This window comes from Amphiura filiformis, chromosome 3 (genome assembly GCF_039555335.1).
Source record: "Amphiura filiformis chromosome 3, Afil_fr2py, whole genome shotgun sequence".
In the NCBI taxonomy this organism is placed as follows: Eukaryota; Metazoa; Echinodermata; class Ophiuroidea; order Amphilepidida; family Amphiuridae; genus Amphiura; species Amphiura filiformis.
The window spans coordinates 9025023-9039935 of NC_092630.1; the positions used below are offsets into that span (position 1 = coordinate 9025023).

At 35.0% G+C, this 14913-nt stretch overlaps 1 protein-coding gene across 1 annotated transcript in view; it reads left to right on the top strand.

Annotated features, from left to right (window-relative positions):
• The first annotated feature begins 4689 nt into the window (after window positions 1–4689).
• LOC140147971 (uncharacterized) overlaps window positions 4690–14913 on the top strand; it is a 71484-nt gene continuing 61260 nt past the window's right edge. Inside the window, exons 1-5 of the mRNA XM_072169787.1 lie at window positions 4690–4879; window positions 8958–9115; window positions 9515–9997; window positions 13549–13773; window positions 14242–14316. Of these exons, the coding sequence (XP_072025888.1) occupies window positions 9002–9115; window positions 9515–9997; window positions 13549–13773; window positions 14242–14316 (897 nt within the window). The 5' untranslated portion in view covers window positions 4690–4879; window positions 8958–9001. The remainder of the gene's footprint in view (window positions 4880–8957; window positions 9116–9514; window positions 9998–13548; window positions 13774–14241; window positions 14317–14913) is intronic.

Here is a 14913-nt window from a genome sequence, read left to right on the forward strand (position 1 = left end):
TTAGTTCATGATATTACAACTACTCTTTGTTTCTATTTCTATTATATTTTTCTATATTTTTACAGTAGGTCTACTTTGCAAGTCAAGTTGTATACATACATGTAGAGTGCATAATATTCTTGCAAATTACGAGTGTATTTTTGTCGTATTATACCGGGCTATTGCCAATGAAATGGGTCATCATACTCTTACGAGCCGTGTTGACGCGCACATAATTGTCAGAAGGTATTGGTTGTCTGACTTAGCTTTTGGGTCTACACAATCAATAATAACCCTACTAAATGGTTCATCAAATTTTCACCATTCACACATTATCTTCAGGAAAACAGGCCTGCCTCCATATCCGCTCTGTTTCCACTATAATTATTATTAACAGATATGTTGTTTCTTAAACCAAACGACAACTTTTATGGAGCTTCATGCACTCAAAATTTCATGTGTTCAGATTACAGCCAGGCCCGTAGTCAGGGGGTGCGACTTAGCCCCCCCCCCCCAAAAAATGCCAAAGGCCCAAAAAGTCCCGTTTGTGAGCGTAGCGATCGAAAAAAATAGAAGGTTTTCATGCCTTTTTGGTCCAAAAATGTCCTAATTCGCCCCTCCAGTCCAAAAAGGCCCACTTTTTCAAAATCAGCACCCCTCAAAATAAATCCTGGCTACGGGCCTGATTACAGCACACACAACATAATATCCATGAATCTCCTGTTCTACATGACAGACTTATTGAATCAGTTATTGAATCAGCATGACGATGAAAACCATAACAAATTCTTCCTTTCGGGATGACTCCACATTATCTCTCCTCCGTTCAGCGGCTGAATACTTATATATAGCACCTTCGCTATAACTTCAATGCTGATCCAGCGTTCAACTTTGTGAACATTCAAATGTGTACTCCTCACACAGCTCACATGCTTCATAATAATCAAATATGTGTTCAGTAAATTTGTTGACATTTGGGTTTTTTTTACTACAGACCATTCTGTCACATTCAGCTTATTTTAGAAAGAGGAAGTTCCCTAAAACATGCCATAACACACAAACTCTTGGGGATTGCCCATTCATATATAGTCCTGACTTTGTTTACAGTGATTATATCATAAAGGGGTTTCCCAAAATTATTACATAACAAACAAACTTTTGCATGATTACTTCAAATGGCCTTTCTCCTTGTCTCATATCTCTCATGACATTATTAAATTACTCAAAGTACATCAAAATACTAAAATCTCTTGATTGGAAATATATGTACTCTGCAAGTCCTGGACTACGCAATTGCTAAAAGCGTGAAAAACTGTTCTTAAAATCCCGTGTTCCTGTGCGTACTGTTGTTTATATTCAAGTTATATTAAAATCTAATAATACAAAGTAACAAAAGTATAATTGCAATCATTAGAAATGTACTGTTTTATTTTCAGTTCGAGCAATTGGAATTAATGAATAGTAAACGAATTTAAAACGTTTTTGTTTTGTTTTTGCAGGTTGACATGTGTTTACATTTGATACGCCCTCTGTTGGTCTGATATCAAAACTGCCAGGCAAAAAACAATATAGTTTACATGGAAGAAGTTCATTTTTATTCATTAACTTTGGTTTCAAAGCAAATAATACTAAAAATGTTATCAAACTTGTTTACAAATGCATCAAGCTATATACACATACTCTCACACAAAATTTCAAAGGTTTTTAAAAGTCGAGTTTTGAAGAGATTTATGTGGTCTGCCATAGACACTCCTGTGTTATTTTGCCTGGCTTGAAACAACAGAGGGCGGTCTGAATGTAAACATGTGACATCATAGGTCAACTCATCTATAGGATAATCAATAACGAGTTTATTAAATAGAAATTGAGGAAAACTACCGTAACAATGGTTAATTTTGTAATGCAAGGATGACTTTGGAGGATTCTTGCAGGTTTTTTTTCAAACAACGAAACAAAAAAAGTGAGTAATTTTTTTAAATCAATTTTGAAAAACTATATATTAAAGGAGGATTTCGTGATCCTAACATCCTCTTTTTATGACATTTTTAGTAGATATCTATGAAAAAAGCTTATTCCCAAAATTTCAGTTGATTCCGATTTTGCGTTTGCGAGTTATGCATGATTATGTGTGTACACTGATTCATAGGCCAGTGTTGTAATTTCGTTCTGGTATACCAGAACGAAATTCAAATTTGACGATATTTTTGCAAAACGAATTAATCTGGAAGAAATTTTTGGTATAAACATTAGGTACCCAGCAAACACAAAAACGTTTTAAAAACATTTTAAATAAGTTATATTTTGGCTTTTGGTTTCGGTAAAAACGTTTTAATAACATTAAAATGTCGGGTTATATAAAGGTCATGATAACGTTTTAAAACGTTTTGTATGGAAACACACTACAATAATATTTTTAAATGTTTTCAAAAAATGTTATTGTAAACTATTTTCATTTTTGCGAAATATTGTGTCAATACTTAAATAACATTATGTTAAAATATTTGAACCTAGCGAACACAGAAATGTTCTTAAAATGTTTTTTTTCAAAACCTTAACATTTTTAAATGTCGGGTTATATAAAGGTCATTTTTAAAACGTTATTGAAAATATTTTGGGCAAACAATTTTCGCAAAATATTTTTTCAACCCCAAAATAAAATTTTGTTCAGAATTTTTTGTATCAAGTTTTCAAGAATGTTTTGGAATGTTATTAAAACGTTTTTATACCCTTTATATAACCCGGCATTTAAACGTTTTCTGTAAAACATTTTTGTTTGTTGAGCAGTAGATTATCAAAAATGTTTTTTAAGGTTATGAAAACGTTTTATACTCTTAATATACCCTTTATATAACCCGACATTTAAACGTTTTTTGACAACCTTTTATAACCTTTTGCGAATGATGTCGAAAACGTTTTGTGTTTGCTGGGATAGCCAGAGCTTTCCAGTGGTATAAAAATCTCAACTTTTTTTGAAAAAAGTAGGGAGATGAGGCTGTGGATCATGAAATGCCCTTTTAATATCTAGGACCTGTTTTTTTGGTTTTTTTTTATTTCTTTGAAGAATTTTGATCAACATCAGCATATAAAATATTTGAAATTTATATGATTTTTTTTGCCAAATTTTGCCAGTTGGTCAAAATTTAAAAGGAAATAATAAAACAAAAAGCGGATTCCATATATTCATATCTAGTTTTGAAAGATTAATAAAAACATTTCTCCAAAAATGAGTATTTTTGCCCAAATTTGACTTCATATATAGATTTATCAAGTTTGCCATTCTAAATACACTCTTATCGCTGATATTAAGAAAACGCTGTTTAGGAGAAAATTGTTTAACATTTTTGCCCTGATTACGATTTTTTGCTATAAACAGCATATATTACTCATATTTTCTTAGGGTTAATCAGAGGCTATTGATATTTGCGAAGTCAATGCTTAATCAGCATGTTTGATTAAAGAAATAACATGCGTTTAAGCAACATTTGTTTTGTTTCGGCAATAAAGTTCGCGTTATTTTAATTGAAGATTAATTCAAGAGTACAATAAAATGGTGGACGACATCGACAAGGCATTGCGTGGTGGCTATCGAGCAATGATCATAAAAATTTGCGGGAATATCTACTTCAATTTCCATCTATACATTATTCAGATATGTAGCCATGAAGCCCAGAATAATACTGTGAATTACCATGACAGAAGATTATAGAGAGATTTGGATGTTTTATAGATCGAACTTGATTCGAATCTGTCAGCTCTGTGCAGTGTATATTCAATCATACACGGTACACGGCATTCAATACGTGATCGGTGCACATACGTATATACTTTAGACCAACAATTTAGCAGTTATGAGGCCCAAAAGTTTCTACAATTCCAGGGTTAAGAGCAAACTTTAAACATTGTTATGATCATAATTTTTCTGATGAGGCATATGCAGAGCTAGTGAGTTGTGGCTTTTGTTTCAGTGAGGGGCTGTGCAATATTTATGGGGGTGGGGTACATTTTCAAACGGCCTGCCACCCTCCCCTAGCTTGCCAAAAAATATCAGTGCACCGCTTTTGCAAAAGTCAAATTTGTGGGAAACCGATACATTAACCTTAAATGGTCTATATGATAATTATGCATAGCATTATTTGAACGTAGCTAGAGCAGTTAAAAAAATATGTATAGATATAAGACTGAATGTGCCAAATAGTATTTGTATTGCAATTTAGAATGTGTACTTCGGGATTTTTACCATTCTATATTATATTTGAAAGATAGCGTTTTATTTAAAAGGTGCCCCCATTTAATGTGTGCCGAAAATTGCTTGCCTCCTTTAGAAGCTTTTAGAATGGCTCCCAAAAAAATATTCCATCCACTCCCAATTTCATAGTTATTTTACAGTCCCTGATGTGTTTTATTATTGCTAAACGGATTTATAACAGCTTATAACTTATTGATGCATTGGGAAATTTCCAATAGGTGTTTTTATATTTAAAATCATAATTCGTAAGTCTATTTTGAAAGTAAAATTTATTCGCAGCAAAAATATACATTGTCTTAAATAGCACAAAAACACGAATCTTATGCTATATAAAACCATGTGGTGTATGTACACTGTGTGATGACAATCCGTTTCCCGGGGACTATACTTAGGTGAGGTCAACAGGGCATTGGAATTTGATTCTAGGAACACTTTTTTTTGCGTGACTGCAACGCGATTTTTTATGATATTACAGACGTCACGTGGGGTTACAGGAAGTCGAAGTCGAAATAAAGGAGCTTAAAGGAAGTATTATTACAATAATTTTGTGTACATTAGCCTAATGTTATATACATAATGTCGGTATGGATATATTGCTGTTGCTGACTCAACCAACATAGGGATAGAAATATAGCCCGCCATGTACCGCGCGATGTACGTACTATTTGCAATTATTTATTATATCGTTATTGATAAAATACATGTAAAATATGAATCTATCTTTATACCCTTGTATTCGTCAATTATGTATATGTATACACATGGAGGCCAATCGACATGATGGAAATCATGTGATCATATGATATTCCCATATTCTCATTTTAATTTGTCATTTATGGTCGATTTACCGTATGTTGCTTTCATTGGTGATCTACACCCGTCCCATACCATAGTTCCTCATACATGCATGTATTTATGTGGCTTAATTATCAATTAATACGGTGGTGGTCATCAATCAGCGCTGCTATGAAGTACAAGTTCATATCGATTAATCCATACATGTAAAATATAGTGACATTGGTGATATTCGTCAATATATAATATATACACATGGGGGCCAATCGACAAAAATGATATTATATTCAGGCCCGTTCGCAGGATTTTTTTTGGGGGGGGTGCTGATTTTGAAAAAGTGGACTTTTTTTCCAAGGGGGCAATTTTGTGAAAAGTGGACTTTCTTTCCCAAATGTGGACCTTTTTTGACCAAAAAAGCGTAAAAACCTGACTTTTTTGCTCGCTGCGCTCGCAAATTCTGAAAAAATGGGACTTTTTGTATATTTTTGCAAATTTGCTGAGGCACGGTCGCACCCCCCCCCCCCCACCTGCGTACGGACCTAATTATATTATCATTTTAATTTGTCATTTGTGGACGACACTTGCTATCTGTTGCTTTCATTGGTGATCTACATCCATAGTTCATCATACATGCGTGTATTTATTTGTCTATTTCCTTACCTACTTGATTATTTATTTTGAACTAATCATATATCACATCTCCATGACTGAATCAATCAAGCAAGCAAGCGAACAAACAAGCAGTTATTGAATATTATTATTGAATATTATTCTTAGTATTATAGCTTGTTATAAGACGCAAGCAAAACCAAAACAGACCAAACAAAATGTCATAGTTTAATTTATCTAAGAATTGAATCATTAGCATCACTTCTATTACTGTCAATATTATTTCCCATTCGCAATCGTTTACATGTACACTATAGTGACATTGGTGATATTCGTCAATATATAATTTGTACACATGGGGGCCAATCAACATTATGGAAACCCTCATATGATATTACACTCCTCAAAAGAATAAGGGATCAGTTAAATATAATCAGCATTTTTGAAAACATAGGATATGATGATAATATTATTGATAATTGTGCTTTATCTTTCATTACATCACTTGTTCCCTAAGCTGCAGACAAAATTCACTCATTGCAAGTATTCGCCATCACCCACATCGTGAGGGAAGGGAGGAAAATGGAGGCCAAAACAAAAACGATTTTTAAGTCATGATGCAGTCATGTCTACAGTAGAATTCATCTCGACCTTTGCAGGACTTAAACCCCATTAAACGCTATTAAACCAAGATAACACTCATTGAAGCAGCTCAACTGATTAAATCAGATCTTCTCTGGTTGTGCACAAGTGTCTGTTTTACATGTGCGACATCGCAATAAAGCTGGTATTATAGCTTCAGTTGGGTAACCGATTATAAAGGAAACGAAAGGAAACAATGGTATGTGTACCTTTGTTCACGAAATGAGACAATACGTGCTTTTTGTTAACCAGCATTCTTCAAAATGAGCAACATAATGATTGTTGAATTAACACGGTTTGGAAATAATTTCTTAATATTTTTGGTGTTATCTGTCGTTTACATATCCTTCCTAAAACACAAAAGTGCGACCCTCTCCAAACATCTAAATTAGCTAAAAATTTAGGACATGTTACAAAACTATATTTTCTAGAACCTATTTAGAATAGTTTAAATGTAGCTTGTACCGTTTTTTTGTGGCATCCTTCAGAACGGAGCGGTCCGTTACCAATATAGCTCAATATTTTCGGTCAAATCTCCATTCAATTAACACGGGGAGTTGGCTAGCTATGAGCTAGCTATGCTTTGCCCTCACTCATATTCTACGAAAGTGCGACCCCTTCTGAACAGCTAACCTAGCTGTAACTTTAGGTCATGTTAGAGAAATATATTTGCTAGAAGTTTGGAGAATAGTTAAGATATTGGCCGGTTATTTTTCACACAGTGATGTTAACTAGGCAATGCTCATATACCTATAACATACACTGTTTGTAGAGGTCACGCGTCAATGGTGAGAGCACTGTGTATTGTGTATAGGAAAACGGACAGTAACTGCAGTATGTCAGTTTTTAAACGTCACCACGGTCAAGATCAAGTCACATATTGGGGTGGGTTTGTGTATGTGACGTGTGTGTGGGTATTTACATCACATTAGTGGGTATAAGATGCCCTCAATGTATCCCCGGGGGTGGGGAAAGTCATTAATGTAACTGTACAAAAGATGACCACCCGGCCCCCTCCTCGTTTTCCCAAGGGTAGGGGTCTTATTGAATAGTACAGAACGAAAGAACATATAGAGTATTAATTTATGTATTACGTTGCATTATAAAGGGAGCTCGATTAGCTTCAATTATGACCCCTACCCTCAAATATGTGAGGATGGGGCCAGGAGATCATCTTTTGTGTGGTTACATTAATGACTTTCCCCCACCCCGTGGATATATTGAGGGCATCTTATACCCACTAATGTGACACCCAAACACACATCATATACACAAACCCATCTCAATATGTGACTTGACCTTGATCATGGTGAAATTTGAAAAATGGCTTCAAAATCAAAATTATATCCTTTATTTTCCCCCTTTCCTCAAGATGTGGGTGATAGCGGATATTGAAATTAATGAGTGAATTTTGTTCACAACTTAGGGAACAAGTTATGTAATGAAAGATCAAGCACAATTATCAATCATCATATGTGACGTGTCATGTCAAAAGGAGACACTTTTGGGCAGGATCGTAAATGGAGATATAGCCAAAAATCTGCCCGGAGATGATTTTTTCATAATTTGGGTTTGTTGCGAATTTGTGATGCTATTAATGTTTAAAATATTGTCTGATAGTTTCAGACCGGAATATAATTGGCATCTTGTATTTTTGAGACATTTTTCAAGGTAATTCCTACTCTCAACATTGTCAATAATATTTTTAAAGGCCGATATCTCAATTTCCAATTTTATAATACCATAACTTACGAACTCAATATCTTCGCTTAGGAATGTCCGATTTCATTGGAGAAAACGGCGTTGTGGAGCAAATTATCTCTTTATTTAAGATATGTCAAAACATCAAAATTGATAACCTGCCCAAAAGTGTCTCCTTTTGACATGACACGTCACATATTCAATGTTTTCAAAAATGCTGATTCTTTTGAGGAGTGTATATTTTCATTTAAATTTGTCATTTGTGGACGTCTTTCTATATATTGCTTTCATTGGTGATCTACACCCATAGTTCCTCATACATGCATGTATTTATGTGGCTTAATTATCAATTAATACGGTGGTGGTCATCAATCAGTGCTGCTATGAAGTACAAGTTCATATCGATTAATCCATACATGTAAAGTATATTGACATTGGTGATATCGACGCCGAGGATGGTGGGGATAATGATGATAAGCAGCTTGATGGTGATGATGATGATGATTTAAATGTGTCTTCTAATTAAGAAATATCTTTAATTGTCATGCGTCTTCTAATTAAGCAATATCTTTAATTGTAAGGTACATTGTATTTTAATCACAATCTCCAAATTTCATTATCAAATATCAAGCAAATTTGACGTTCTTTGGTTAATAGTGGCTAGCATCATTTCCGGTCAGCCATTTCGCGGATTACGTCCTATTTCTTAAATATAAATAATAATTCTTTCATGTTTCAATCCTATTTCAGTGATCAGAGAGCAAAAATGAAAATATTAGATTTAGCATGGGTTTCCAGAAAATCGTTGAGAACACCTCGGGTTTATGGTTACTATTAAGATGCGGATGGTATCTTTAATAGTTATTCTAAATTTCATGTCTTACATGTTACGTAATAACTTTGGGTGTTAGTTTTTATCTAGAAGAAAAGGTGTAAAAATATTTGAATTAATGTCTTACAATGTATTATGATTTATCATTTGCAGGTCTGCATATTCGAATAGGACCAACATCAACTTGATTCCCTGAAATGGAGGAGGAGACAAGGAGGAAACGCTTTGAGGATTGCCGTATCCGCTTTATGGAGGAAGTAAATCCAAAAGAGTTAATTCAATACTTGACATGTTTGACCAAATCATTAGAGGTAAGTTATATTTTAACATGTTTGAGCCCTGACATTAGCCAGCTATCCGTGACAAGGGGAATCTAAAATTGCAAAGGTTTTGGAGGGAGGCTCGAGACTTTTTAAGACTATTTTATGATAGTAGATCTTGAATTATATTCACATTAAGGGCTCGCATAGCAACGTTTGTATAGTATTTTTTCTGGAAAAAATTACCTACGAGCACCGCCCAGATGGCTCATGATTCAGCTAAGTTCAGTGACTTTTGGTACACAAAGAAACGAAAGTGGTCCAAGCTATTTTAGGACTACTTTAGACAACCGACCAATACAATTAAGTAAATAGCATTTATGCCTAAAAGTAATGGCCCCTGCTAGTTTTTGTTACCTGTATTATAAAAATGTGTGATATCAATTTCAGGAAGAAGTGCTTTATTGGCATGACAGAGAAGGTGCCCGTCATGCTGCATTTCGTTTGGCAATGGAATTAGTGAAAAAGGATGACTGGTATCATGATGTTATACATGCATTACGAAAAATAAACAACAACAGTTTAGCAGATGCGATAGAGGGGAAGCAAGATGGATCAGGTGCCAGAGAATCAAGAAGAAATATTGAAGAGTTAATTAGACAGGGATCTCAACATAAAAATGATAGCGACGCATTAAATATGTCTCCTCTGTCACAAAAGGAGCTAGAACTACGCAGCTACCAACTGGAACTCGCCAAACCAGCGCTACCCGGACCCAATGGTAGCAAAAATACCATTATCGTGGCACCTACTGGATCCGGTAAGACCATCGTAGCCCTCAAAGTCGCTTTGGATTTCCTGGATTCCCCTAGGAACACAGGAAGAGCAAGCGGTGGAGCTTTACCACGCAAAGTCGTCTTTTTGGTAAATAAGGTATAGTACTGTTTCAATATTTGTCTAAAGCCACTTGTCATTTATATAAAAGATAATTACACGTTCACAAAGGCTGGTAATTTGTTAGAAGATCCAGCGCTTATATTATAGAGTCCGATTGCATCACGAATCCGTTGACAGTCCACCTACCGAAAGCTTCTTCCTGTTTGTCTGTTACACATAGTCTTTGTTACAGACCAATAAGACCATTTATCACTCACTCACGAAAACTAGAGTGGGCCAGAGTGCAGGGCAGCGAAAAATAATTTCCTTTCTGGGAACGTGAACTGTTGTTTGAAATATTTTCTGCGAGCGAGGAGCCGGAGCGCGAGTATGAACAAATATTGAACAGGTGGGGTCCAGGGGCGAAGCCCCAGCGCCGTCCAGGCAGGGGTTAGTGGATTTTTTATGGGCAGAAATCAGCAGTCTGAAGAGTGGAGACTATTTACATTTTCAATTCCTTAAACAGTTAGCTCCTGTTATAAAATATTAAGTATTGGTGTTTGTTACAGTACTATTAATTGAAATATTAAAAATTGAATGAATTGGTTGACCATCCCAATGAGTGACTATTTTCATGTAAATAAAAACTATAAAAGCTACAAAACTCGTATTCTCTTTTTTGCAGTTCACTTTCGTTTACTTTTTGACAACATTTATGTCACATTGTGGGTAAAAATGTTCAGATAATACATTTGAACTATGATTTACTTAAGTTGAGTGACCATTTATATGTGGTGTGATCAAGCAAAATCAATCTGAAGTCGGGCATATTTAATTTTCAGTTTTCTATATGATTCCATCAATCATTTGTAAAGCTACATTTTGCAGAGAACCCCATCGAAATTGAACATTAATTTAGTTCCAAAGATATGAACAGTTGCAGTTTTTCCAAAACAATATGAACACATCAGCCGTTGTGCTGTCGGAGCCAACAATATGACAATTCGAAGACGTAATGAAAGACTAAAATTTCTACCACGGGGAACTTACCTTCCGACAGTCAATGAAAAACCTGCTTTTCTGGGGAACGAATCCCAGTTAGGCTTTGCCGCATGTTGAAAAACCTGCTTTTCGGGGGAATCTCAGTTACGCTCTACCGCATGTTACTTTCTGGGATCCCAGCGGTGTGTACGATAGTCTGGTTTGGAGTTCATGTTGACGCAGCAGCGTTAGAGACTACAGTGAATCGAGTCATACGCAAATAAAATCAACACACGTTATCTGTTTTACTTTGTTTACATATTCATTCCTCATGTTCCTGTCACTGGCCTTTAGTTTTATTTACCATTGCGAGTTCGCAGAAAATATTTCACGACTGGTAAGTAGCTAACTTAATAAAATTTTATAGTTTCTAACAAGAGACAGTTACGGTTCCCTAAACCAAAGAATGAACGGCTCTTTTCAGAGCCACCAAAACTTTACAAAAAGATAATTAAGATTGGTAAAATCTTTTTGTTGGATATTTATAGTTTTAAGTATCCTGGACCAAAAGAATAATTGGTTATATATAAATATTTCTTTTAAAGAAACCAAGATAAGGTTTGAACTAATAAGGCTATTCTAATTCATAATTTAGAAATTCTCAGCGGAAGAATTCCTAATTCTATAAAGCTAGTTTTAAGTTTTAAGACTGGGTTTTTACTGAAAGCAGGTACCCTCTGTGCCCTTCGCCTTTTTATAATTGGAATTTTTTTCTGCGACTCTGATTTTTTTTTTCTGGGAACGCCGGTACCACGATACCGGTGATTTCGTAGCCCTGCCAGAGTGGGAGCTAAAGCCGCTCATGTCGGCGCTTCACACCCCGGGGTTCGCACTACTGTCGCGCCTTCTGCGCTACGGTTGACTTCGCCTCTATTACCCCCGGTATAGATCTCGAGGGTCTTTGACAAAGACTAGTTTTATAATAAAGTTATATTGTTTACTATTATTTAAGATATTAAATAGTAATTACATTTTTCAAAACCTAAACATATACGTGAAATACAGGCCAGCGAATATGATTTTACACATGTTTACAAATCGAATAGATCAATTATGATAAGGATAATGAACTGAGTGCAATGCATTCGTCAAGATAATCGCACGCGCCGTGGAGTTATTGCATTTAGCTCGAGAGCCGATAGGCTCGAGAGCTAAATGCAATAACTCCATGGCAAGTGCAATAATCTTGACGAATGCATTTGCACGAGTACATTATCCGTCATACACTTTGAGTGTATTAGAACAATAGGCAATATTAATTGCTGCATTCATTATTAGTTTTAATATTAGGGACAATATCTTACATTTTAAAAACACCGTCAGGCCATTGACCAGCTAGGTAGCATTTAACTGGTAAAGAAAATCAATCCCTGTATAATTTAGCTATCAATGGTATCGATTGCGCCATACGTCATACTTTAGTAACTTATTCACGCATGGTTAGTAACCAATTGACTTTATGTTGTGATCATTTAATATCGTGGTTTCGAACCGAACACAGAGAGCACTGAACCAGTTCACCTGGAAACGATCGATTTAGATGTCCGACTAGTACTACGGTGAATTGAGATGACAGAAAAAACATATCAATATCAACTAGACTTTATAGCTCTATAGTCATGATAGTTTGAACTTTAAAATCTACTTATATTAAAAAACACGACATTGGGATTTTACAATTTGTTCAGTATTATAAAGCATGATCATGATATTATGCGCTAGTGTGTATTTCCCGGGCCCGGCCATGTTATTTTAGAGATATGCCTACATGTATTTCATTTGTAAAATGCTGAATATTTTGCAATGGTGTCATCTTGTATAATTATGATCCACCTGTTTTTGGCCCTTTTTTAATTAATAGAAGCTCGATTATTCTCATTTGATGTTTGATTTATTTGAGGTCATTAATCATAATTTATGACAATGATATTTGCAAAATAGAACACCGTTTGTAACTATACCATTTTAACACCACAGAATGTATATTCGTACTTTTTTGATGGTATATATATCGAACAGACAGTTATATAGTTATGTGACCTCTGTGTCGAAAGCGCCACCTAACTCTACCATATAGTTATGTGAAAGTAGTATTTCTAGTATTTGAGCGTGCACGTATTATCTAGAATCTATTGTTTAGCGTGCGGGTTTTAGATAATGCATTGTTTAGCGTGCAGTTTTATATAATTTGGGCTATGAAGGGTAGTTCGCGAAAATAATGCACGGGAGAAGAATACATAACGATGAATAGAAACGGGCACTAGAAGTGTATGTCCGGATATTGTTAATTCTTGTTTTTGCAGTATTTCTATAACTGTATTTCAATGGTGTAATACTTAATTTCATTTTGCATGTTTATTTATTCTGTAGTCGTGAGTAATAATCATACATTTATTGAAATATATTATGGGACAATACAATTGCGGAATCTGGATATGATCGCAATCACGTTTTTCATTCGAAACATCATCTTTGACAAGAACTTGAGCCCTGTTCTTGTTAGCCAAATATCACGGTGCGTATTCATGGTATTCTTGGACATTTTTAATGTTGTTTTTTTTCTTCAGCGTGTTCTGGTGGAACAGCAAAGTGAACTTTTCATGAACTACATGGCTAGCAATGCCGTAATTGGTCTGAGTGGTGAATCAGTACACGGTCCTTTGAAACCAATATTAGAAGCCAAATCGGTGTTGGTTATGACGGCAATGGACTTACTCAATGGACTACAGGACCATACCGTGGCATTATCACAAATTGGACTGCTGATACTTGATGAATGCCATAACTGCCAAGTACGATATAGCATTACAAAAGTACTTAGGATTAATCTTATACACTAACATTAATATTAAAGCTTATAGCTCGGTGTATATGTTTCAAGCATCGTTTAGCAACAAGATGTCTTCATTTGCCTTATCTTATAACAGATAAGTCTCTTGCCTTACAAAAATGAGGCACGTTGCATATTTCAATGCATGGTACTTGTAACATCTTATTGGGATTTAAATGTTGCTATTGTCATCCAATTCGCGAATGACCACTTTATGTATTAATGTATTAAACTGCAGCAGCAGCAGCAGCAGAAGATGATAAAAAATACGACTGATAAAAAACAACTTATAATTTTCTTTTTAGTTTTTGTTGAAAAATCAGAAGGCCTATCGTTCAAGGCACTAATGTACAATTTATGTCCATGGACTAATGGACAATTAAGTTGTTCTAAACAGTGATATGTGTTGTTCCCTTTCTATCATATGCAGGGAAACACCCCATATAACAAGATTATGGCTGACTACCGAGATATGAAACTGAGTTCCAAACACCCAAGACCTCAGGTAAAAAGTACATTGTTCACCTGCAAATCTAACTCATTGTTTTCTTAATGCGAAATAGCAAAAGTATAATATTTCTGAAGACATTAAATTGATAAAACATAAAACTTTGTCAATCAGTTTATTTATCATTCATTCTTTATCACTGTTTTTGAGATTGTATGGCTCGTTTTATTGCTGTAAAATTGAAAGTATAAGACCGAAATGAGCTTATTGGTTATTGTTATGCAAGTCTCATTCGGTTAATAAATTAGGCACTGCACTGATGGAATTCGGTGTTGCAATTTAAAAGTTGCATTTTGCTCCTTGCATGCCCTATTGATTTGTACACAAAGCCTTCGCGAACAAGAGAACTAGCGCCATTGATTAGCACGTTAAAACAAGCGTCGTGCTTTCATTGATTAAAACACAAGAGTGCAACTTTTGATTTCATTTCTTTATTAGGTTTTAGATCACCGTTTCTTTAATTCTCAACCAATTTCAACAAATGAGGTCTTAAATGAGAGCTCAGGAGTACAGGTATTGGCTGCTTGATTGATTTTGACAGATTTGTCTTTATTTAGGATATACAGGGGTGAACACAACAAATTCTTTGGCTTA